The sequence below is a fragment of the Sturnus vulgaris genome, chromosome 11 (assembly GCF_052056855.1).
Source record: "Sturnus vulgaris isolate bStuVul1 chromosome 11, bStuVul1.hap1, whole genome shotgun sequence".
Classification (NCBI taxonomy): domain Eukaryota; kingdom Metazoa; phylum Chordata; class Aves; order Passeriformes; family Sturnidae; genus Sturnus; species Sturnus vulgaris.
Genome location: NC_142253.1, coordinates 7,399,792 through 7,426,881, shown reverse-complemented (window position 1 = coordinate 7,426,881; position 27,090 = coordinate 7,399,792). Strand labels below are relative to the sequence as shown.

General features: G+C 41.5%; 1 protein-coding gene across 1 annotated transcript in view; it reads left to right on the top strand.

The window, feature by feature from the left end:
* Positions 1-27,090, top strand: part of PTPRG (protein tyrosine phosphatase receptor type G) — a 389,517-nt gene that overhangs the window by 284,946 nt on the left and 77,481 nt on the right. The window contains exons 7-10 of the mRNA XM_014872991.2: positions 6,156-6,313; positions 10,423-10,615; positions 23,947-24,131; positions 26,074-26,182. Coding sequence (XP_014728477.2) covers positions 6,156-6,313; positions 10,423-10,615; positions 23,947-24,131; positions 26,074-26,182 — 645 coding nt within the window. The remainder of the gene's footprint in view (positions 1-6,155; positions 6,314-10,422; positions 10,616-23,946; positions 24,132-26,073; positions 26,183-27,090) is intronic.

Sequence of the window (27,090 nt, the reverse complement as noted above, 5' to 3'; positions counted from 1 at the left end):
AACAAGGAAGGGCCATCAAAGGGAGAGCGGCACCATAAGTTAGGCTGAGAAGGAAACGTGGAGGAGCATTTCTTTTTCCTCAGGGATGAGCTGGATATATTCTTTTGTTTTCTGATCTGTTCTTGTGTTCACAGTCAGAGTAGCCCTGTGAAAGGGGCCAGGACACGATTGCTGTGGAGCAAAGGGGAGGAGGAGGGAAGTGGGAAATGGAGATGAGAGCAGAGGTGATAAGTTCACACCTTTATATAGGGCAGCTCTGTGCATAGCTGCAGGGGTCTGTATCATTGAAAGGAATAAATGGTGGAAGTGTTGGAAATCTCTGGTCCTTCACCTGTCTGCTCTGCAGAAAGCAGTGCTGGTCACATCTGAGTAAAGACCAGCAAGCTGACCGAGAATTAATAGATTGCACAGAAAAACTAATTCAAACTAACAAAAAAGATTGCACTTGTAACAGTTAAGAAATAAAGCTGATGCTGAATGTGAGCAAATCATCTGCAGGGAGTAGGAGTTGGGTGCTATGCTGGTGGGTTTTGGGGATTTTTGCTGAGAAATGAGGGATAGAAAAGTCTGAGAACATGTGGGTTTGCTCTGGCTCTGCTGGAGCAGATGTGAACAATCCACACTCCTCTGGGCACTTCTGCTTCACTTCAGCCTCTGCCAGAGTCCAGCTTTTTCCAGAGATCCTCCTCTCCTCTAAACTTTGTCATAGTTTCTTTTTCCTCCTATTGCTGATGCTTATTCTGTACCTCTTGCCTGTACCTCTGCTTCAGGTTAGGTTTTATGAAACCTGGAGAAGTCTCATCCCAGTCTAGAATGCCAGCAGCTGCTTTGCATCAGCACTCCTTAAGCATGAAAGGTTCAGAATAACATTTTCCTTCTTTAAAGAGTTAAGACCTCTTCTCTGCAGCTAAACCTTTTCCTCCTAAGCTGTTTTAAGAAAGGCAGTGAGAAAAATTAAGCCTGAGACCAACACGTGGCATGGAAATGTTTTTTTGTGAATAAGAGACTTGCCTTTTTTATTCCTTCCTCCTGATTTTTTTGTACCTCTCAGATTAAATTAGTCTGCAGGACTGTGTTATTATCTCACTCCCTTCCTCTCTTCCATGCTGTGCTTTCTGTGTCCTTACAGCTCCTTACATTGCTCAGCAGAGGATCTTTTAAAAAAAAATTAAATAAAAGTGAGAAAAATAATTGCACAATAAATGACAAGAATTACCCTGAGTACAGAGAACTGTCAGATGCTGCCCTTCCTGCAGGATTTACACAGCAAGCACTCATCTGATGATCCTTTCAGTTAAAGTAATATATAACATTTGTAGTCTCATCTTTAAAATCACCCCCATGAGTCTGGTCCTTGGCTCTGCTTTGCTGCCTGCTTTATCTGGGAAGTTCTGGCTCAGTGGGTGTGCAACATGGTGTCCTTTTGATTATTTTTGCGTGTTTGCTTTTTGAAAATTTGAATGCAGAAGCTTTAGAATGTCTTGGCTCATTGTGAAAATGAAATTGGCAATAACATTGTTTAACAAATTTGGGAGACTTTCAAAGCTCTTCATATTGGTGTTGCAGATTTCAGTTATTCAAAGTGTAGCTGGGTACCTATCAGGCACTGCACATACGTTAATTTTGGAAATAAGCTCATTTTAAGATATTGTTTTCAATGCAGCCAAGTTCCTGTTTTCTTACAGAAAATCGTGATGAAAGTCCCTAAGCATTCCATGAGATATAAATGGACTTGGCATATAGTTATTTTCTTGTGATGTCCAATCCAAGTTCCTGTTAGATTTAAAAGAGTTTTGATCACAGATAGTTGTGTGCTGTTTACCTGCATATCTCAAGAAGCCTCTTACTCCAGTGATTTGGTTAAAATTTAGATCTATCTTTATCCAGTGATTTACAGACTGTATTTTTAGCAAGTCAGTCCTTGAAGGCAAAATGTTCAACTGATGGCTCTTTCAATACAATATTTGTTGGCGCCAGCTTGTGAAAAGTGCAGTAGTTGGTGGAGATCCACTGCAGGTATTAAGATCTGGTTTTTTCCTCTGCTCAGTAAACTATTGTGCACAACTTAGTATTAGTTCAGATCTAGTGGTGATGACTTGACAAGGAGTGTAGATTGGTCAGGCTTTTGAAGCACGTCTGCAGTTGCTCTGCCTTTGGGTCAGGTTCTCCAGAAAATGGCCCTTTGTCTCCTGCAAAATGCTGGGGAGATTTCTCAGCCCAAACAAAGAATATGCTGGGTGTGACTTTTCACATTGCTGTTGTGAGATTCAGACCAAGAGGCAGATGTGAATGTTGTATCAGAAGGTCAAATATGTTACCAGCTGGCTCAGTTAATTGTTTTTTGTGAATGTAAGAGCTGAAATACAATATTGTCCTTTCATACTGCAGAACACTTAGTATTTTAAATGCCACATTCATTGTCTTAATGGTCAACAATGAATCTGTGGTGCTTGCTATTTTTACCTTTGAGGTATTAGGGTGAACATGTTTTTCCGAGCATTGGTGCTGTAAACAAAGCAGTGCTGCTTGTTACCTGTGGATAAAACTGCATTAGTGGGGCCATGCTTTGGACACTGCTCTTTGCTGCATCACCTGGGAGCACTGGTGGCAGCAGCAGCAGGTGTTGTTCTTTCCCAGGAGAATGCTCTGTATTTTGAGGGGCTGTCTTCAGGGGCAGGATCTCTGGGGCTCTGCTTTCCTGGTTGTTTTTATTTCTGTTTGGGTGCTCAGGTGCTGAGATGGGAGGAGGATAAGGAGCAGCAGAAGAGAGCATTGCAGGGCTCAGCTTTATGGGCGAGTAGGTGGCTCATGGGTCGGTTTTGCAGCATTGATTGCAGTAATTCACAGGTGTTTGCAGGTGAACACTTTTGCTTTGCTGTGTTTTATTGCTTTTGTCTGCCAGTTATTTCCTAATACCTGTCAGCAAATGCTGTCTCATCAATCATGTAGTTTCCAGCCTTTTCCACTTTCTTCCTCCTATAAACTCCTCACTCCACTCAGTCCCAGCCTCCTGGACACAGTTCATGCCCATCCCAGGCACTGTAAATGGGAAACAGGAGCTGGTAATAAAAGACAGTGAAGAACGGTTTGTTATTATTTCCAACTTTGTTTTCATTTAGTAGGAAATGTGTATACATACACACACATGCATGTATATATATATATATATAAAGTATTTCTATGATAATCAGTGAATGCTCTTGCTTAGCCTGGAAATTATTCTCCTTACAATTTCACCACCAACAACAATAACTGACTTAACCCTGAAATCTTTAAAATTATATGACTTCAAAATGCCATTTTCAAAACTGTCTCAAGCTCTTAGGAACTTTAATTTCATGGCATTTACTGTTTCAATATGCTCTTGAAGGATATGGCAGGCAGGCACTGGAGTTTCGAAGTCCCTTTTTCTTTAAGCTTCACATGAAGATATTTGTGACTCCAATTTCTAAAAGTCTGCACCATGCATCTAGATGGCAAGCAATACAAAAGAATGATACGTTTTCAAAAGTGTCACATTATTAAAGCATAATCAATTGATTATCATCTATTTTAGTAGTCATTTTAATCCAATTATATGTGTTTTTTTAATTTTAATCTTTGGCATTCATTAATGGAAACTTAGAGCATTGCTTGTAGCCATGAAAAATTAGATCGAGTACACCCTGCCCTACTTAAACTGTGTATTAGCAAAGCTACTTTTTCCTTGAGAAATACTCTTTTTCACAGCTGACTATGACTTCCCAAGTGCTTAAGAAAAAGCACTATCCCTAATTGATAACCAAAAATTAATCATAGTCAGATACTTCCAGTTTGCATTCAAATAAGGTATTTCTCTGTCTAAATAAGCTTCCTTTACTTGATTATTCATATTGTAGTTCAAAATGTTTAAAAATGAAAGACAGAGTTGGATGAAATGTAGACTACTTAATACAGTGTGTATTTAATATAAAAGTTATGCATTATTCATTTTTGCAATTTGAATAACTTTGAATTTAGCATCCCTGTTCTTCATCTTTTCCTTTGATGAACAATTAATTATTAAAATATAATATTGTCAGCATATGGCACAAAAATTCTTGAAAGTGTAAAATGAGCTTCCTTCTCCTGCCATCCTTTGATAAAGGGATACCATATTTGTGGTTTTGCACAGAGCCTTTATCCAGCATCTGAAGTGATTCTATCATTGTAATAAAAAGGTTACAAAAGTTAGAAATAGTTAAATTGTCAATTTTAACTGCAACATTTTTTCTTAAATTCAAGAGGAAAGCACTTTTCAAAATGTTCCTCTGCTTGCCATCTCTTTCATGTGTAGTCACTGGCTGTTAATACAGGGGATGTTGGTGTATTCAAACACTCTTTGGGATTCATTGTGGCCCACTGTTTGCTGATGTAGACAGACAGCTCTGAAATAGAAATCCAATGTCAAGGTTTGTATACTATGTTTGGAAATCAAGTCCTGTGACTGAGTTTCTCATTTTTCTAACCAAGTTTTTCTGCATAAAAATGAGCCAATCAAATTAAATGCGACCTTTTGCTGTGATTATGACTTCTTGATTAGAATCTCTTTGAACTTTGGCCAATCACGTATGTTTTAGTATTTATTATTTAAGCACACTTTTTCTCTCAGAGGTATGCTATGATGAGGAAAAAATGTGGATTATTATTTGTTTATTTCGTCTTTGGAGATGCAGATGTGATCAAAATCTCCTCAGATAAGAAGGAAAGGAATTGATCACCAAGAGGTTGCAGTATTGCCTTGACTTTAATAGAATTACTCATATTTTGGGATGCTAAAAGCTATGAAAACATCACAGACCTGTTGATATTGTGCAGAAAATAGAAGATACATGAAGTGTATGTGTCATTGGCATCGTGCAGCAGCAGTGGAGTTAAAAAAAATCTCCTGAATTATCAGACTGCTGCTAAGAGGTTTAGGCAACTCCTGATTTGATTAAGACTTCTAGACTGTGGGATTCTGTGGAAGTGAATTCTGCAGACTTCATCCTATTTGGAAGATGTGTGTGTCAATCACCAGCCCACCTGCTTCTCCCTTCTGTTGGGGCAGGGAGGGGGTGGCAATGGGTTTGCTCAGCAGCTCTGGTGACACAGAAAAAAGAGTTCCCTCTGCCTAAGAGTGGACTCCTGTTAGAGGCACACGGGATATTGAAAGTAAGGAATAGAGATGTTCAGGAGAGCCCCACATATCAGCCTGCCCGAGGCAGTGAGCACCTTTGCATGGGCTGAGAGGCCGCTTCAACCTCCAAGTCAACATGAATTGCAGAGGATAAATGCTCAGGGATAGCAGGGAAATTGCCTTGCCTGCAGCTGTTCCCTCCTTTTGTTTATTTATTTTTCTTCACGTGTTAAATGTTACCAGCTTGTCACTGTTACTTGCAGGTGAATGATTCCAGTGCTTAGGTTTGCATTTCAGGCTGTCCAAGGGGATTCTCAGAGAAAAAAAGGCTTGTCCCCATGTTGTTGGACCCTGGAAGGACTTTCTTGGATTTGGGAGAAGGTTTTACCTGTGAAACCTATTTGGTGCAGTGCTGGCTGTGTCTGGCAGCACCCTGGCAGTGCCAGCACTGGTGGGTGCAGGCTTGAGCGAGCACTGCTTGGATGTTGCTTTGAGCACCACACTGAGCTGTAGCAGTGTCCTGTGTCCCTGCTCCTCAGCCTGGCTCTGCCTCCTCCACCTCAGCAATCCACTGAGGGTTTGACTGTGCTCCTGATGGGACAGATACACTGCCCGATGTGCTTTGATCAGGCAGCAGCAAACAGGAGCACTGGGCCTGGCTGTGTCCCACTGGGTTTGTCCTGCTGCCATCCAGCTGGGGAGCCATGTACTGAGTGCTGGAACCATTGACTACAGCATTATTTCTGTGCTGACATAAACCAGTGGGGTAGCAAGTGCATTTCACACCTGCACACATTCAGATTAGGAGGGTGTGTGTTTGGGATGGGGCTGACTAACATTTTGGCTGCTCTTTTAATAAACCACACGTCAGCTCTTACAGAGAGTTTCCATTTTTCATTACATATATGATAAAATATGTTGTTGCCATTACACCTTGTTAGGCTGCCTAGCAGTGTGATGTCTGTTTTAAAGACACATTTAAAAAAAGTGTAATCCTGCTTGTCAATCTTCCCTGCAGAGAAGGAGACCTTTCTGGATCCCTTTGTGCTGAGGGAACTTCTGCCAACGTCTCTGGGGAGCTACTACCGCTACACAGGTTCCCTGACTACCCCTCCCTGCAGCGAGATCGTCGAGTGGATCGTCTTTCGGAAGCCTGTGCCCATTTCTTACCATCAGGTGTGTTTGTTTTCTCACTGAAGCCCATCTCGCAATTTGCCCTCCTTAAGACTGTTTTCAAAACCCGCCGGTTTAATTTGGAGAGTGCAAATGTTTCTGTTGACAAAAAAGGAAGTGTCGGTGATTTTTTTTTTTATTCTCTTATTAATATTGTTTCTGAACAGGAGCCATCCGTCTTGAGAAGACAGTACAACATGAAACCCAGTTTCCTTTCAGTGATTTATTTCATATTGTTTTTGTTAAGATTAAATTAAGCTATGGTGTAAATAGTTACATAGAGTTCCCTTTTATTCTTTTTAATTGAAACTTTCTTTTCAAAGTAAAGTGAGTGATTTCAGTTCTGCTCAGATTTAGTAATTTGAACTAATTACATTAGAAAAGACATCTTTCCATTAATTCTCCATGCTTAACTGTTTTTATAACACAGTAAAGCTGCCATTATGTGCTCAGCGAGCTGGTGCACAAATCTTTAAAATTAGCACATAGCAGCTTTTAATGCAAATAGACATAATGTCTGGAGTTTGAAGAATTATCCTGATAAAGCAATGTCTGGATGAAGTCAAATGTTTGTCAGTTCAGTGTATTCTGACATTGTAAGACTGTGGTCTTTAGAAAGCCAGCCTGCCAGACTTAGTCTTGCCTCTTATTCATCTGTCATAAACCACTGAAAACAAACTTTTTACATTACTTATTCTGTAAAGTGCACATGAAGTAATCACTGGGTCATCCTGACTGACAGATGTTGTACTCTGAGGTTTCAGAAGTATGGAAGGCACTTGCCATACCCCTGCTCCAGGCGTTTTTTCCTGTTTTCTAGATCTCATTGCTTTTCCCATAGATTCTTTCATCTTTTTTTGGCAGTCTGTGTTCAAAATCAGTTGCAGTGCTTCAGCTGAGGCCCTCCAGAGGCCGAGGGACACGTCAGGATTTATGTCTCCAGCCACTCATCCTGCTGTTATCTTGCCTGTTTCACAATGTGTGATGGTACTGCCCGTGCTCAGCTCCTGGTCAGCAGGAACCCTTTTTCTGGAGGCTTTCCCTGGATCTCTCTGGCAATGCTGAGCACATTGTGCCCCCAGGCAGCCCCCAGTTCTGGCTGGAGCCTGGGACTCTGCACATGGTCCTGTTTGAATCAGACCCCTTGTTTTTTTCAGGCTATTTCTCTGATTGTCGAGATCATTTTGAATTCTGTCCTTGCCTGCAGGATACTTGCAATCCCTTGTAGCTTTTCACTACATCAATAAGTTTACTGTTTATTATTTGGTGGCTGCAAGGCCTGGCCCATGCTCAGTTTTATACCCTGTGTGCACATCAGGTGGGTCACGACTCCTTTTTTCTTTTTTAACAAATGCAAATGAAACAGTAAATATCAATTTTGGCTGTCGGTATAAAGGTACTTTATCCTGGCATAGCTCCTTCCCTATGCTGCATAGAAGTAACTGTTCCAAATCAAGCCTTTAAATTTGGCATTGTGCTGCTCTGTGCATGTGTGTGTGGTGGAAGGGCTGGGAATTCTGTGTGTAGACAGACTTTCATTGATACTACAACACATGTGGAATAAATAATAGTGTTCCCCCCTCCCCGGTAGCTCTAGATGTGTGTGTTTCAAGAGCCTGCCACCCTGCCACTGCTATGATTATTATTTGTTCCTCTAGCAGAAACAGTAACATAATCCATTGCCATAGTTTAACCTTCTTTATCACAATCCCCATGAAGCAGCCTGTAATCCCAGGGGACAACGGTGATATTGTTTAAGCTTTGTTGCTGTTCCAATTAAATTCGTGCTTTTGTGCAAAATACCTTGCTGGAAAAGGACAGTAGTGAAGTGGTCCATTTGTGGAGGCTTCTCTATTTTATTCACAGTCCTCCATCATCATCATCTTCCCTGATAATTAGACAACAAACCAGGACAAGCTGTGTCACCCTGCGGATGCATTGTAAAGCTAAGTGCATTCAATGACCCAAAGCATGGCATTATCTCTCGTAATGCATACCTCAGAGTAGCTCATTGTGCTTATAACAGTTTCAGTATTTTTAATTGCCATTTGTATATCCAACCCTTAGAAAACTACACATCAGGCTTTAATGGTTTGTAATTGCATGACTCAGAGCTTTAGATCAGGTTTCCCTGTATCTACAATAGTCTTACAAGAGCTTTTAATTTCTTCTTCTGAACAGGAGCTCTTGTACTCCTTGAAGAGTGTGAATGTAGCTCCTTGACTACAGATCTTAGAATATTATTTTTTTCTGTCAGTTATAGATAAATTAATTTCTCATTTGTCGTAGATAATATTTTTATAGTGAAAGTGAGGTTGAAATGGCTTATATATACTTCAACACATAAAAAGCAGAAGGTTAAAAATCATGTTTGAATTGGCAGTTGTTAAAATGCAATTATACCTCCCCAAGGTAGCATGGCAGAAGAAAATATTTTAAAAGTTCTCTCTGAAAGTTTAAAAATTCAATTAATGTCACAGATGTCTAAGCCTAGAGACTTGACTTCTAGAAAAAGGAGTTACTACCCAAGTTCTTGCGCTTTTATAAAGTCACCTTAAGCCCTGTTATCTGGCTTTATCAAAACTGCTTCCAGTGCATGAAGTGCAAAAGGTATGTAAATAAGCACAAGAGTTTTGTTCTGCTTTTATAGAAAGGTGTAGCAGGATCAACAAATTGTGGGGGTTTTTTTAAGACTGAAGTGTAAGTCAGTCCTTTTACCCCTTTTTAATCTATCCTCCTATGCTTTTGAGGTGGTCCTGCTAATAATTAGGAAATTTTTAAAGGTGTTTCTTTGAAAGCCTCAAAACCAAAATTGTGTTGAGAACCCGGAAATAAGGCATTCCTATAACATGCAGAAAAAAAGTACAATTCAAATCCCAGCATCCACACCTGCAAGTCTGGAAGCAGCACCTGAGCTCTGGAAGTGGCACCTGAGCTCCCTGCCTGTGACAGGAACTGGTCACCCCTCCCTGCTCTTCCCCTGCTGAAGGGGGCTCAGATTATTGGTTTGAAGGGAAATTAAATAAGGTGGTGGGTACCTCATGAGTCAGTGGAGGATGCTTAACTGCTCTGTTATACACTTCTTTGATTATTTTTATCAGCTTTAGCAACTGAGGCTGCCATGATAGTTCTTCCAGTTTTAAGGTTTGGGGCTCATATGCTTCTCCAGAGCTTTTAGAGCAGACACACTTAAATGAAAAGTGTGTAAGTTTCAGTGGCCTGTCATTAAGCTATGAATATTACTCAAGTCTTTTTTGAAGTCCTGGGCTAGATTCTGTGCTCCCAAAATCGATACTACCAATATGTGTAACTGATGTGATGCAAACAATATCAGGACCGATTCCTTCTCTGTTCTGTCTTGCTCAGTCTTTCCAGCAGCAACAGAACTAATTCTGAATGATAACAAGGTAACAATAAATGCTGTAACTACCTTTATAGCTGGGAGAAAAACATTAGCTGAAAATATTTTCTCCTTAGTTTGCTAGATTTTTTTTTTCTGAGAAACACTAAGATACAAAGTAACAGAAAAGTTTTCCAATTACAGTTCTTTCTTACAGGTTAATACGTTTTCTTATAAATAGCTCAGATCTGAATGCAACAGAAGAAACTTATTCCCAGAGGAGTGTATGCTAGCTGTGCCTAAAAGTGCTGCACGAGCTGTCTGTGAAGCTTAGCCTGGCAGCTAAACTTTGTAAGGTATTCAGAGATAAGGAAGTATTGCCTTATCCAGGAGAAAGCTCTTGGTGGGGAATGACCTGGAAGCACTTTTTGACGCAATACTGGGAAACAAAACGGTGCCAGCAGTGAGGAGGGTTTGGCAAGGCTGTGTCACACACAAAAGGGATCTTAAGGGCAAATGTTTCTCTGCCAATGACAGATGTCCACAGGTTCTAGAAGGCCTTCTCCCATGGTGGGCAGGACAAGCCTTGTGCTGAGATAAGGTGGTTGGCAATAATTTCAGTGAGCAGTCTGATTTCCCATGTAGTTTTATCAGTCTTGGCATCAACATTTTACTTCCTTCCATTTTGCTGTCTTCTCAGCCACCCGGATTTCACCACATTGTTTTTCTAATTAATGTCCCTTCTCTCCCCTGCCATGATGGCTGCGATCAGCTGGAGGCATTTTACTCCATCTTCACCACTGAGCAGCAAGACCATGTCAAGTCTGTGGAGTACTTGAGGAATAACTTCCGACCACAGCAAAAACTGAACAACAGGAAGGTATCCAAGTCTGCTGTGAAGGATGCTTGGAACCAAGATATGACAGACATCTTGGAAAATCCACTCGGCACAGAAGCTTCCAAAGGTAGATTATACCTTACAATTTTATACTTGACTAGTAGGAGAATTTTTTCCTTTTACTTGGTCATCAAGTGGTGTCAAGAACACCTGTGAGCTACCAAAGAAATAATGCAGATTGTGAGGACATTCCTTGTTGGTAAGTGTCAATAAATTTACTAATTCTGCTTATGCTGCAAACACCTGTAGAACTTGCTGTCACAAGGTGCCATGACAGTACAGCCTTAGAATATGTGGGTCTCAAAGCCACACAATATGAATCTCAAACTGGCAATGTCCCTGTTTCTGCCAACTGGCTGTAGGGCTGTGGAGGTGCCAGACAAAAAGGGGAAACCAAAGGGCCAAGGTCAGAGATAAAAATTCAGCCCCATTAGCACTGAGGCATTGGGTGTTTGAATGGAAATAGAGTATCCAGATGTGGTTATGGGTTTCATTTCTCCAGTAACAAGACTTCTAAAGAACTGACGACCTTTAAATTCAACGTTTGTATCAGTCTGTTGGTAATGGTGACAGGAGGAAAATAATCTCTTCCTTTTAGGCAGGTGATTTTCTAATGTCTTGCTGAAGCGTTTCATGTGCCTTTTTGTAGAGCAGCTGGCTCTTGCTTCTGTCAGACACCGGATAATGAGCTGGAGGGAGGGGAGTGGAGGGAGGTTCCTGTCGCACTGGCACAGGCAGCCTTGGCTAGAGGAGTGCATCAGAAATTCTGAGAAATGTGTTCTGGATAAAATAAGACTAGAAATAAATATCATTTACTACTTTTATTTGCCTTTATTTTATTGACTGGTGTTATTTATAGGTAGAAGAAATCACATGTACTTTCCAGTCTTCAGTCTTGCAAAGTGCTTGGGGCTTAACCAGTAGAGGTAAAGAAGGGAGGGGCAGTTTGCCAGAGGGAAACAGCTAAGCAGATTTACAAGGTTCCCTTTTTTACCTGGCATTTTCACCTGGCCAGGCACAGAAAGTGCAGGTTTTAGAGGATGTGAATCATGAAAACAGCTGTGTTCAGCAACCTCACCTTCCCAAGAGGGTGCTGGGAGAGTATATTTCTCAGGGCTCATTATTCTCTGAGCGTGCTTATTTATATATATAATATACACGTACACAAACCTCATGTACAAGGCAGCCTTGGGACAGAGAATTTACATCAGAAGTGAGAAGGAGATCTTGGGAATGAAGAAACCCTGCTACGCTCGGATGCTCTGGACTGTAGTTTTCAATCAGTGTTGTAACAGCAACATGTGTCAGTAATTTCTTCAGTTATATCCTCTGTACATATTATTTACCCAGAACAGTGATGAAAGTTAATGAGTTACATTATGTTAAAAGTGACAAAACTGACTAGTTTTTATTTTGAGTGCAGCCAAGGTACCTCTAACATAGCATTCAAGGAGATTTAACTGCTTTGGCCACACACCTGCATATTCCTCACCTCGCTGGATTGTTTTTAAGATTATAAATCTTGAGGTGATTTTCACCACCACAGTAAATAACTGAAACCCACAATTTTCTCAGAGCATTACAAACACTAAGGTCTATAGTTAATGGGGTGATCTTGAATTTAGAACTGTCAAGACCAAAGGAGCACCTTGAATAACCAGGAAGGTTCACCATGACTTTGATCTTTAAACACCAAGCACACGTGCTTAGCTGTCATGAGGTGAGCCAGTCTACAGGAGCAAGGGACCAGCACAACCATTAGTCCATGCTTATGTGGTTTGGTTCTTGGGGCCTGGTTTGCTGAGCAGGTTCTCTATGGGTCGTCTGCCATCATGTTCAGTATGGTAATGCTCTGTGTTTGTGCTTGCCAGGGAATTTGAAATTTTGACAAGAGAGACCCTCGGGGAGGGACATGCCTTTCCCATGGTCTGGCAACATTCAGTGTGGTGTCTAATGGCAGGGATGAGGCTGGAGTTGGTGATTTCTTCCTCCCCTCAGTTTTTGCTCTAGGAGGCTAATGTCTGGGCAGGCAGTTGTTTTGCACCAGCTCTGTTAGCTTGTCACTTTCTGGGTTGTTGTGTGCACCAGGGGTCTCTGAAAATAGGTGCATTTTTTTTCATGAGCTTACGATAAATAGGTTGGTGCAGTGTTGCTAACACAAAATGGATTGTAATATATCCTCCAAAGGTTACAAAGATGAGATAGAGCTGTTCCAGAAATACAGCCATGGATGTTTCTGGCCCCCTTTTTGACAAAGGTGAACAGTGATGATGTGCCTGGTCCACTGCACATTCTGAACTAGTGACATATAAATAAAATGAGCTGAAGTCGTAATACATGAGTGAAAGCAAAACCTGTTGTTTATTCAGCTAGTAAATATAGTACCACTTTATACAGTGTCATTCATGCAAAAGTACTGAGGATCTGAGTGCATCGAGTGCTTTCCAGCCAGACAGTCTTGCATACAGGTATGGAAGAGTGTAAGGTTAGCATCACAAATTTATTTTATGCAGATTCTTCTGTATACCTCCTGGTTTCACCTCAATGCTTTCCACGTTGCATTAGGCAATGTGACCAATGGCTGTCACATGTTGACTCTTGTCTGCCCTCCCTGTTCCTGATTTGTGTGGTGTAGAAAAAGGCACGGGCACAAAAATGTGTCTTTTACTTGCTGCAAGGTGATATGGTTTGTGATGGTCTTCAGCTCTGCAGGGTAAGTTTGGGTATGTTTGTCGGTGTGAATTTTTGCGATTTGTTTCCTCTGTCACACTCCATTAAGTCTGTGGGCAGTATTGCTAATCTGGAAAAGAGTGCAGCATTCATTATGTAAGCCTTTCTTATTTTGGAGGAAAATGTGCCCAGAACAATTTGCATAATGTTCAAAATAATTTTCAGAATTCCCTGATGAATAGGGACTTTCAGATCAACACAAAGCAGTGGTCCGTTGGCAAATGTGCCATCCTGCACAGTTTGGGACCAAAGACAAATGTCTTTTCTCTCAGCTATCAAAGCTATCTCAGGTCACAGAACTGTGACCAGTAGCGTAACCTGCAGATACACTGGAGCAAAACTTTCTCACTCTATACCAGTCCTCTGAGTATTTCCTTAGCAAAGCCTCAAAGTGGTGGCATTTGATAAACAAAACATCTTCTGGGAAAGGCTGTTTTAGGTCAGTGCATTTGGATCCAGTTTGTTAGCCAGTATGAATGTTACCAGCCTTTTGCTTTGCAGTTACTCTCCTCTCCCTTCTCTTGTTTTAATTTGAAAAAGGCAATGAGGAGAGGGGCATTGTTTTCGATCATTAGAATACAAGATGGTGAAATACTTCAGCTAATTTGAAATAGGACTGATTTTTCACTTACAACTGAAAACTCCAGATTTTCTTTTGTGTCAGAATTTAATAAGAAGAGTTTTCCTTTATTCCATTATCTCATTGCTTCCTCCTATTGGCAAAAGCTGATTTAAAACAGTTCTCTTGAGGACTGCTTGTATGCTTGGAATAAAAGCATATGCATAAGACCTTTGCTGAATCAGAGCCCATGAGCTGAGCTTAATTTTTAAGTTGACCCTGGAGCTATTTTAAAAAACCATACAGATGATGTTTAAAGATCTTATTTCTGAAATACACCATCCAGGTTAAATACTGTTCAGCTATGTAATTGTAGCAACTGGTGAGTTGATAATAAGCCCTTGAACAGTAATACTTTTTAAGAAGATGAAACTTTCAGACATCCAAGCTATAAGGTGGATCATACTGTTAAATCAGGCAGATCATCTTTTAACAAGAGGGCTCACCCATATTGCAATACTAATTTATGTAAAGTTTTGAAAAGTTAGAGGTTCTCTGTACAGACATTCTAAGCCAAGAATGGATTTGTAAAGCATTAATCAGATACTGTAATTATCAGTGACTGTGGCAGTGTCTGACGTTTTGGACAAGACAATCTCTGTTAAAATTGCCTCCTTTCTTCTCTGGCCTGTCCTCTGTGGCTCAGGACTGTGTTGCTCTGTCACATCGTATATTGTGCTCCTGCAGCTCCTGAGCTGCTTTCAAGCAGCTCTGGTAGAGGGACTGCTAATTATTTATTGCTTTAATAGTGTACATTGCTCTTCAGGGACAAACAGAATTCTTACATAGAAGTCCATCCAGTTTAAGGATCTGGGTCTGTAGGGGATCCTTACTACTTTCACATGTTGACCCATCAAGCAGAGCTGTATTTACAAAACATTACCTGCTTTAGTAAAGGTGTGGGCATGGAAACTCAGGAGGAAAAGGTGTTTCATTTCCTTGTTTCGGGAAGTACCCCGTGTGTAACAATACTTGCCCATTTTATTTTGCTGCTGATTATATCAAATGTTGTTTCTTTATGTTTTTTTTTAACACTCAAAAGAACCCTTTAACCTTTCTATCTCATTAAATGTGCTGCATGCCTTACAACACTTAAACAAGCATCCCATGTGAGGGGCTCTTGACATCAGAGTTTTCTTTCACAGATGCCTGATTACTTTCCCAAAGGTGTCTGATTACTCTTTGCTGGAGTCTCAAATGATGCTGTTTCCCATCAGTGGGATTTCGCCTCGGAGTACCATCTGTAATTATGATCCTAGACTAAGTTAAATAATGAGCAGTCATAAATTCACTCCAGTAAAACTTAGCTCTGGACTCTAAATTAACAGCTGGGACATTTCTCTAGTACTGTACAGGTGATCATTTTCCTTACTGTTCCTCAATTCCATTACTGTTTTTTGTTATGTGGTACTAATTCACAGCTTGGAAGTCCTTTTGACTTCATGCCACTAAAGCATGGATAGAAGATACTTGGATTTTCCTCCTTGCATGCCTTGTGCTGGAGGCATGGCTCAGACCAGTGGCCTGCAGCCAAAGGTACTGCACTGCTCAAGCAAAGCAGTTCAGCTCTTACTCACCATTTCATGGCTCCTGATGTCAGAAAAGAGACTACAGCCTTCTGTAAAGGTGTTGTCTTTCTGCACAGCATTGGAGTGCACCTCCCATATCAGCAGCATCCAAAGGTCCAGAGATTCAGTGCACTGACATCAACACTTCGAGGCAGATAGTCTAGAGCATTGGCAGCAGTGCTTCTGAATGAGAACAAGTTATTTGTCTCATTTATAGCCTTTGTTATTACTCCCAGTAATTTGGTTTTGCTTTCTAAATGCCCATGTTTTATGAAAACTGTCTCAAAACAACTTTGCAGTCTTTTCATGCCCTCAGGTTCTCTCTGGGAGTCCAGAAGAAGTCTTAGGCAGAGAAGTTCTACTCTTGCAGAATGTCATTTCTACATTTTAGTCAAACCTAAATTACTAAAAATACTCCATAATTATATGTAACATATCCGAAAAAACAACAAAGTGAAGGTAAATTTTAAATGATTCATTATTGAAAATTTAACTGAGGATGGCTAAAGCAAAATTTAGCTGTGTATTTTCTTTAAATATCTCAGGAGGAATGGAAATAAATAAGAACCTTTTTAAGTTAATTTACAGTATGTTTACCATTAACATTGATTCTTTTTGCCCTTTGCAAAAATCTTGGAAGATTTCTTCATGGATTAACAACTCGTCCTGATTTCCTTGGGCAGCTGGGCTTTTCCTATTTGCTTTTTGCTTTCATTTTGCTATGGAAGTTATAACTTCCCAATTTTATTTCCCTTTAATCAGGTCAGCACCCTACTAGGTGTGGTGCAAATGAATTCATATCTCATCATTAGGACTTCTGTTGGTGTAGCAGCCTGGTTTGGAGCAAAAGGTCACCCTTGAGGGTGGTGACACTGTCCTGCTCATTGCTTGCCCTGCATCTTTGCACTACAAACCTGTCCATCTACCACTGCCTTAGTGCTCCAAGTAAACGTACTCACCTGCAGCTGCAAGAATCCCTTTTTGAGCCTCAAGTGGATGCTGAATGCACATTTTAGGCAGAAATCAGTGTGTTCCTTCTGCATATTTCATCCCTTCCACCTCAGCCCAGTCTTGCTCTGCAGTGTTGGCTGGGTCCTCCTGTATGCAGTTGTCTTGGAGAGTGTCCTGCAAAAGCAGGAAATGACAGGCTTCTGCTTTCCAGGGAGTTTCAGGTCAGGTGAGAACACAAAGCTTTTCCTTTAAAAAACTGACCCATTTTGAGGGGGAATCAGATGCAAAAAGATGTTGTACTTATACCTGACATAGACCTCATGCTTCCTTTGCAGTGGCTCTGTTCTACACGGCTCTGTTTTACACCTGTAGTGACTTCTGTGTGGTTGTAATGTGAGGGGTGCATGTGTCTGGACATGAATGTAGTAAACAACTTATCAATACATTTATTAATAAGCACTAAGTCACTGCTTACACTTCTTCAGAGATTATAAAGGGTCCGAACCAACAGAGCAAGAGGAATTCAGTGTAGAAGTGTAGGTGTGGTCTGGGTTCACAGCTGTCACTAAAGCTGGAAGAGCTGAGCTTGATGATTTATTCCATTTACACCTGGAGGGAATTCCTTTCTGCATTGCCTACCTGCTGGCCCAGCTGTTCAGCCCACAGAGGTACTAATTTTAGTTCGAGCCATGAGTGCCTGCAGCTCATCCTTTATATTAGAAAAAGCCTCCAGAAACTATGAAAGGAAAGCTGCTTTCCTAATCTGATTTTGGGCATCCCACAGGCATGTGTTGGGAGGCTCTAGCAGCCCTATTGGCATATTCTTCCTGTGCTCCCCAGGCAAAACAGCCCTCACCAGAACATTGGAAAGGTCAGTTTGGCTAACATGACAAACATGTGCCCTTCTGGCAGGAAATCCTTTCTACTCATTGATATCATTTGTGCCACTGACTGTGATCACACATGTGGCACAAACACACAGTGTAAATAAGGGCACAGGTGTACATTTGAAACACAAGTCACCCTCTGTGTGCACACATGGATGTGTGCAATACAAACACAAAACTTGCAGGGCAGGTCCTTGTTGGACATCAGTTTAGTCCAGCATGGCATCTGATGGGGCAAGGCTGATCTGCACTGCTGAGGACTCACTGTAGAAACAGTATTTGTGAAATATGTGAAATACTTTAGGTGCAAACACACAGTCCATGCCTTTCAGTAAAACAGAATCTGTTGCTGTGATGCCATAGAAATTTAGGTGCTACAAAGCCATACAGATATTAATCCAAATGCTGGTTGTGTGTACACTTTGGGAAATGGGCCAGCAACAGAGGGGCAAACCTCAGCTTGTCCAGGCACCCTCTGTCAGAGGGACCCATGTGCCCATTTGCTCCTGAGGTTATTTCACAAGGCTCATAAAACAAGTGTGGGGTCTGTCCCTCACACCTCAAGAAACAACCCTGTCTGTTTGAAGCATAGTGGAAGGTAAGAGCAGGGAAGATAAATAGTCTGTCTCCTAGCTACATTCTGCCTGTGGATTGAAGTAGATCAACACAAATATTTGTGTGTACAGCATGCTTTGGAGCCTGCCAATGCCTGCTGGCAAAATGCAGACAAAGGTAAAGGAAAAATGTGTGCTACTCTTTAAAGCAATTATCCTTATGTATTAATAATGTCATTTATAAGCACTCTGAGAAGTCAACAATGTGCACTAAAGCAAAGCCAAAAAACTGCAAACATTTACTAAAAGAAGGGGAAAAATGTTATAAGTATGCCTCTTAGCACTTTCTGATATATTAAAGCTTGTGTTGTCTCTGCATATGATCTTCGTGGTTTATTTGTTATCCTTTGGGAGCACAGCCCTGTGGGATTGAATCTGACAGCCCAAAGCATGCTCTTGTTTATTATGGATTGGAGTCTCTTCCCAAGCACCTCCACTGAGTCACACCAGTTCAATGTAGCTGAATCTGCCCCTGTATCACTTCCCTCACCACAGCACTGAACGCAAGTGTGAGTTTTCTCATTGCAGCATAACTCATATTTTTGCATTTCAGAGTTTGACTATTTTTGAGGATCTAATAATGAGAAGGAATATATATGTGTGTTTATATAAGTATGGATGTAGTTGAAAGTATTTTTCTTCCCTTTTCTGTTGGTGGCATTGCTTTTCTCTTGTGTGCGGTTGGGTTCCTGAGGGTGACAGGGCTGAATGAACTTGGTGCAGTGTTTTGGTAATAGCACAGGCACCGATCACAGCTTTCAGGCACTCTGAAATCATCTGGGATGCCTGTGGCTGAGCTGGGTGTCATTACAGCAGCAAGTGGTGCATCTGTCCTGCAGGAATGGCCCTTCCAGCTCCTTCCCAGGGCTGGGGCAGAGGAGAAGGAAGACCTTCTCAACCACAAGAACTTGGCCACCAACTTGTTTGCCCCTGTGTTGAGGAAAGACATGAAACCCCCATACTGACCTCTCCATTTCTCTTCCTCTGAGCATGGGGAAGAAATGCTCCAGCTGCCTTCCTCTGTGCTCCTGCTTAGTTAGGGAGAGACAGTGTTCCTGTTCCCTGCCACTCATGCTGTTGAGTGAATCATCCTGCATATTCGGGCTAGTAAGAAAAAGAAGTGAGGCCTCTCTCACCTTACAGCCAGGAGCTGCCTCCCAGAGCAAGACAAAACCCTTGTCCCTGTCTTTCACTTACCACTGAGCAGCTCTGAGCCAGTAACATGCTTTGGGCACATCCTGATGCTGATGTTTCCCCTTCCATGTATGAATTGCCTTAGAAGATCTCTGCCCATGTCACCACAAGGGATTCGGGATCTCACTGTCACGTTGCTTTTCTGTGCTGAAAATTGTCAGGGCTTCAGCACACAACGTGTATCCCACGGCACCAAGGAGAGGAACAGCAGTTTTGCATTGCTGAGACATTCAGCAGGAGGTAGAGAGTGGGATTTTTCAAAGGAGGGCATAGCACAGCTAGAAATAACTGCCTTTAAAGTGGTGACATTTTTATGCATGGACAAGCTAACTTAGAACATTTTTAGAGGATTTTATAAATCCTACTGAGCCTAGTGCAACTAGATTCATCAGATGAAGAAGACCTGTTTTATTGAGAGTACACAAGCCATAACTGAATATACAGCTCTTGCACTCTCACAAAGTTTCCCTAAATATGTATTTTCATAACCGCAAGTAGCATATGTAAAAAGTGTGATGAAACCCAGAAAGTTTGGCTGGTGTTGCATTTCTGTCTTTGAAAGAGAAATACAGGCTGCTTTTAAGGAACAATATTTATTAAAAAAAGCTGCAATATTCTCTTACATGCCATTTCTGCATTCATGGGTGTGTCTCAGTATCAGCAATTAATTTTTGCAAGGCAATAAGCCCCTTTTTTGTCTTTCAACTCACTAAAATGGAGCTGCCAGGAGCTTTTGGATTTAAGCTTGATCAGGCTTTCAGTTAGGAAAGCCTCGTGGAGGTTACGTAGCCAAATACAACATACAAATCAAATTATGGGAGAGATGAATGCAGAGTTGTTAAATTAATTTTGTTTGTTCCAGCCCACTGGAATGTTTTTAACATGAAGAAAATAATTCTCTGCTGTATGGCTGGCCTGCCCAGTGCTTATGACTGTATCAGCATGCTGCATTCATCTGCCAGTGGCAAACAGGTTTTGTCCAGGCTTGAGTGAGCCCTGGAAGATGAGGCTGGCCAAGATGCTGGATTCCCCCTGCCTTCCCCAGCGGGCTGATCTGCAGAGAAAAGTCTGGGTCAAGCTGCTGGGCAGCCCCACACATGGCTAGCGGCTGGGAGAGCCACTGAAGCTCCCTGAGCTGGCTCAGAGGGGCTTCCTCCAGATGCACCAGTGCAATGCTTCTGCCTCTGCACACTTGTCCAGAAAGCAGCAGCCAGCTCGTTTGCCACGTTCTCCCAGTTCAGGTCATCCCTGACAGGAAGGTGAGGGTGTTTTTCCCAGTTTTGTCTGTGCCTGCAGTGGGGCATGACCATGGTACTGCAAAGGCTCTTGCCTGTTCAGTGCCTCTGAGATGTGACCTGGTTGCCCCAGCTGGGGTTTCTGTCTGCACAAGTCTTGGCAAGGGGCTGCTAGCCCAGGACACAGTGGCTTTGGTGTCCCACCAGACCTGTGCAGGTATCTGCTCAGGGTTGCACACACCACTGAAAGACATCCTGAAAGCCCCCACAATATTTTAATATCCCTCAGGATCTGAATTTTAAACAGAGCATTAGTAATACTATTTTCTAAAATTAGCCAAGATGCTATTTCAGTGTGGAATAATGCTGGTTGTTGGTTTGGGGTCTTTTTTTTTCCTAAGAAATCATGAATTCATAGGCTTTTTTTTTTTTCTTTTTCTTATTAAGCCTGGTTTTGTTAAAAAAAAAAAAAAGAAAAAAAGAAAAAGAAAAGCTTATTTCTCTTTAGTGTGTCCTGATTAAACTTCCACTTCCCTATCCCAACCTCTTCCTGCATTTCTATCTCTTTTTCAGCTGCACATTTTGCAAAATCAGTAGAGGTCCTTTAGCCTGTGATTCTTTTAATCTTCTTTGAAAAATCCAAGGCACAGAGAGTATTGAAAGAAAAATTAGATCTCTGGGAAATGCCAGTTGTTTTATAGATGGTCAAATCATTCCAGTTTTTTTCCTTGCCTTTCAGACATTCACTATGTTATTATATATCACTTTAATTAAATCATCAAATTGAATTATTGGATCAAATGCTTCTTTATTCCATTGTGTCCTAAGCAGGTTTAGTTAAATTAATAAAACCATATGTTTCATTTTATTTAAAAATATTTCTTTTTTTGCCCATTCATAAGCCTTTTTTAAAAAATGTGGTTAAATAGAAAAGGTTGGTTAATACTCAATTACTTCAGGTTTTTCAGATACTGCTCTGTGCCTTGGAGTAAATTGTATCAAGTCATGAAAATTTTGTAATATTTACTGAGAAATTGCAGTATTGTAAATTCAGCCTCATTTTAGCTGTCTGTGAATGAGGCTTGTCCTCAGTGAAGTCATTGGAGTCACTCAGGTGATCAGAAGTGCTCATGACATTCTTGGATCAGGGTGCAGGATCAGGGAGGGTCTCCTGACTCTGAGCCTGTGAGTCTCCTGTTTATGCTTGGGAAATACCCAATTCTCTGGCTGCCATGAGCTGTTCCAAATGGCATCCAGGCTGGCTAGAGAGTGGCACAGAATGGGGACATGGCAGCCCCCTCTCCCTGGGGTGGCCTGGGGTCCTTGTGTGAACAGCAGCTGGCCAGACATCTTTCAGAGGGCTGGTGCAATTAAGGTAGATCTCTCTGTCTCTCAGGAAGGTTACCTGCTTGAATTATTTCTAAAACAATTTGATGCATGATTACTTTAAATGTATAAATCTCTGCATGTCCTCCTGGAGGACAAGGACTGGGTAAGAGTTTTAGGTCTGGGTAGTGCTTCACCCTGGTCTCCTGCCTCTGATGGGATTTGATTAGGTGGAGCGATAAAGGCTGGCCTGGCATTTTGAAGTGTAATTCTGTGATAACAAAGGGCGTCAAAGAGGGCAGTTATGATTTATTGGAGCAGTTATCAATAAACAGTGATGTCAGGGAGAATTGATCTGACCATCTCAGCGGAAAGAGGTGAGCATGGAGAGGCATACCAAGGATCAGGAAGCTCTGTGAATAGTGAAAACAGAGATGGCTTTCAGCTGTCCCATCTCATCCAGGTCCTGGCCACCTTCATGCTGTGCTTTGGGGGACCAGGAGGGAGCCAGAGGGAGGCCATGGTGTGGCTTCTGACTGTGGCACTGACAGCAGAATGCTGTTTTCATCCCTTCAGCTCTGTGTAAATAGCCACACATATATTTATCCAATGCTTTCAGGTACTGTAGGGTTTGTTTGTTTTGCTGGATCATCCTTCTGGGTTGAGCAGAAGGATCTGCTGCAGAACTGCAGGATGGTCACCCCTCATGGCAAGACCAAACATCAAAGATCTTTCCTGCCCAAGCATATTTCTGCAATTCATGTTGTCTTGTTCAGCTAGCTACAAAATGTGAGTTATAACTGCACAAATGCATTTGACAGGTATTTTTCTACTGAACTGGTAATACTGGTGTTTAAAGCATTTAATCATTTTTATTTAAGAACTGTAGCTATTTCAGTATTGTAACAGCAGTGCTGCATGGCCAGCCTGCAAGTCCAGGCATAGGAATAGAGATATTTCCCCTTCAGTGCTGCCAGGACTCTTTAGAAGTGAAATAATGGCCCAATATTCATGCGGTCACATACCTGCAGAGTGCAAACAAGCTCAATGTGTTGGCTTTAAAAGGAAAAGTCATACTGGGAAAAATAATTCTGCAAACAGTGTCAGCCTGATGGGCTGGGTGACACTTTGCCATTCCCTGGCAGAAGAGACCAGCTCCTTTGCCACGGCACATGTGCTTAGATATCATTGCAAGTGATTTTCCTTGGTTCAGGGTTTATACTGAGAAAGAGAATGTGAAAATCTGCCCTGCATTGGGTATTTTAAACGTGATTTTTAAAGCTTGGAAAAAAATCTAAACTCTTTATAGCTGTGAAGGGGATGATGCAGTTTTCCCACAGCATGTGAGTGCCATCTAGTGTTGTGCATCCCCACCCAGACATTTCCATGTCTGCTCCTTGAAAAGTGTTTCTTCAGCACTGCAAGGGGACTGTGGCACACCCCACTCCTCGAGGGGCTGGGCTGCATTTGTGCCTGGGCTTGGTCTGCTTGTAGAATTTTGGGTTTGGTACTGCTGGAAGCAGAAGCCATGTGTTTCCCAGAAGTTAAGCTGTCCCTATGCTGATGTCTCCACTGACTTAAGCATGGCAGAGAAGTGACTTGTGCCTCCATGCTGCAGGCAGGGTTAGGAAAGCAGGGCTGCCTGGGGGTTCCTCTGCCTGCTCAGAGGGGCTGGCCAAGGCCATCAAAGAGCCACTCTTCCCTGCCACTCTTCCCTGTGCTGGTGATACATTACTGACAAACTGTTGAGCATCTTTGGAGAAAGATATATAGAAAAAGGAGTATAAAATAACCCTAAAAATGTACTAGATTAACAGGAGAACATTCACTGTCGCAATAGGGCCACATTTTCAGAGATTTCAACTCTTTCCAGGGCCCACAGAGCACACTGGAGTATTTACCCCTTAATAGCAGGAGGGTGGGGATGAGGGAAGCTGTGGATCAGGTCCACTGTATTTCTTAATGTTCCAGTGCAGAGCTCTTAAGTCACCAAGTTAAAGTGTAGGTGCAAATGTCAGGACTGAGAATTTAGTCAAGAACGAAGCAACCTGCCTGCAGAGAATGGATTCTCTCATTCACTTTACTCAGGAGAGCAGAAAGCAGCTGCAGGTGGTATTAAATCCCATTGGTCTCAGTGGATTGCAGTCTAAGCTGTTACTGTAGGCCAGGGCATTAAAGAAAAAGCCTAGTTCTTACAGAGAGGCACTGGTTTTCCTGTTTGTTTTCTCTCAGTTATTTAGAAGAGCTTCATTTTTTCCTTCTTTTGTTTTTCAGCTTGTAGCACTCCTCCAGTGAACATGAAAGTGCAGCCTGTGAACAGGACAGCGCTACTGGTAACCTGGAACCAGCCAGAAACCATTTACCACCCTCCGATCATGAACTACATGATCTCATATAGCTGGACTAAAAATGAAGATGAAAAGGAGAAGACTTTCACCAAGGATAGTGACAAGGACCTGGTAAAAGCACAGCATCAACCCCAGACATATGTCTCAAGCTATCCTTACATTGTTATTTTCTTGGTAGAAGGAGGTAGAGGAGGAAAGCAGTTGTTATTACCTTACAGGCAGGCTAATGTTGGGCCCACAATGAATTGCTATTTAAATGTTCAGCGTTAGTTGAACGTTGCCTAACAGGCTACCCAAACACTGGAGTGTGAATTTATCGTTTATGTGAGTGCATAAAGGACTGAATCTGCAGACATTTTTTCATGTAGTGTTGCTGAGAAGCAGCTGGCTTGGGAAATGGTGAGGCTCTGAATACCTTTTGGCTTGTGTTCAACTTATGGATTTTCACATTAAAAGTCCGAACCCCCAAAATCCGTTCCTGGGCTCAGGCTTTTCACTGTGCATAGCCCCTTCCAGACTTTGGAGCAGTTTCTGCCAGTAAGTGCTGCCAGAGGCAGGAGTTGCATAGTCAGGGCTTGAAGATTATTTTGGAGTGGCCCTGTACAAGTACTGCCTACATCTGGCAGTGTGAGAAAAAGAGAGAAGAGCAAGACAGCTCCAGCACAGATGGAAACACTGCTCTATCTCCTCCATTTAGAATTTCATCTGCTTGTCATTCTTGTCTAAGTGGAAGCAAGTATTGTACTGGTCCTTAACATTCTCTGCATATAAAACCAGAGTGACATATTCAGGTTTGAAAGGCCTCCATTTATTGTTAATCAAAGAAAGCCTCTAGAATAATGAAATCAGTAATTGTATATGCACATGAAAAATGCAGCAGCACAGTGTTATTCCTAATGACTGTTACCATATTTTTTTTCAAATACACAGTCCTCTGGGCCCATTCAATCAGTTATACAATAATACTTCTCTTATTCCCTTAGATGAAGCTTCTTTTACTTCATTTCCATTTATATTTCCAATTTCCCCACTAGACATTGTTATCTGGGTCACATTAGGGAACGATCTGCCTCATGAAATCAGAAAGGAATCCATTGAAAGGCACCCAAGGTTATGATGTATTGTAACCTCTCTTGTCATAATTTCACACTCTTAAGGGAGATTTTTTAATCAGGTATGAGGAGGAGAGCCTTAATCAGCAAAAATGAGGTGGGCACTGTGAAAGCATCCTGTTTTATGTAAAAGAAATAATTACAAGTGCAAGGGATGTGATGGAGTGATAGCTTCAAAATAAATTGCAGTGAGACCTTGTGCTGCTCAGCAGAGCTTTGGGTTAAGAAAGTAATGACATCTTAGTCTATTTTAGGGGCAAGAGAAGAAGGAAACCGATTTTCAGAGGAAAGTGCAGATTGTTTTCAGTGCTCTGGCAGATACAGGTGGGCTGTCCCATCTTGAATCAGAGCTAGACAGTGTTTTGCTGCAGAGATCACAAGTATTTCAAGTGGCTCATATAGCTACTCTTGTGAACTGATGTGACTGTGGGCTGAGGCAACTCTCAGTTCTAGGAGTAAGCAGGGATATCCCAGCCCAGGATGCTCAGCCATCATGTTGCATAGTACACCAGCATCAAATTGTTTTAGCCAGTATGTTGCAAAATAGTCAGTCTGAATATTCAGTGACTTTTCTGGGCTTATTCTGTGTTTGGGACATGGATCTCCACCTAAAAAAAGTCTTATTATAATTGCTGTAAAAGTGAATTACTTGAGTTTTAAGTTTTTCTGAGGAGAGCAGAGACATTGAAGCATGAAGACTGTCATGGGAACAGAAGTGGGACGTGTTCATTTCTCTCTCATAGGCAGAGTCAGCAGTGTCTGGGTGTATCCCTTCAGCCTCGCCCTCTCCAGGGAATCACTGAATATTTCTCTGTAGAAATATAGCTTTTCTTACATGACATAAATGTTCTGTGTTAGCACAATGCTTTATATATTTCAAACTGATCTTGGACAGTACTGTGGGGGTAAAAAACTGAATAATATCTATTTTTTTTAAACAGAAGGCCATCATTAGCCATGTCTCACCTGACATCCTTTATCTGTTCAGAGTTCAAGCAGTTTGCCGAAATGAAATGCGTAGTGACTTTAGCCAGACTATGCTCTTTCAAGGTAAAAAAAACATATACATATTTTTGCATTGAACTTTTCTTTGTTTGTTTAATATTTTCTTTGCAGGGTGCAATATGGTGTGCAGTTATTTCAGAAGATATTTGAATGCATGTAGACAATGCCAATTTCATATTGTGGCCAGTGACTGAATCTCATTTCCAGTGAGGAGGGTTTGCTTACACCTCTCACTGTCAGGGTTTGTCAGGTTTTAGGAGAATTTAGAGCTTTTCTTGGTACTAGTTTTCTGAAACAAATTCATCAGAGACTGCTTATGCATCAGAGGCACAGCTATAACAGAATGTTAGTCTGATCTGTGTCTGTGTTATGTAAAGAGGAAAGGAGATCAGTCCTACCTTGACAACCACATGTGGAGACATTCAGGTTTTACCATGCACGCAACCTCAGTGATTTCCAAAACATACATATTTAACGAAAACCAAAAGAACTAGATGATAAGCTGTCCTTTGTCATGTATTTCCTTTTAAGTTTATTGGAGAAATCTGGTAAAGCTGAGATTTGGTAGAAGAACTTGACGATTTTAAAGGTTTTTTAAATGCTAAAGTTTTGCTCCTTCCTGGGAATTTATTATGACATTTTTTATTAAGTAGGGCAAATTTTGCCTCTGATGCGAGCATTCCCTCCTACTCGAGATTACAGATGCAATAACCTCAAAATGGGTAGTGGAAGAATAAAACAAGCAGAGAGTTAAAAGTTTCAATCCTTAGGATGAAGCAAAGAGTTGTCACTTGGATCTGATGCAGGAACATATGGAACAAAATAATAGGGGCATTTTTCAGTGTCATTTTCAGAAAGTATAGGGGTTTTGATCCTGCTTTGCTAGCACTTAATGTCTGAGGGATGTCAAGCTATGGACATGGTTTCATTCTGTAGTGGTGGCATGCCACAGT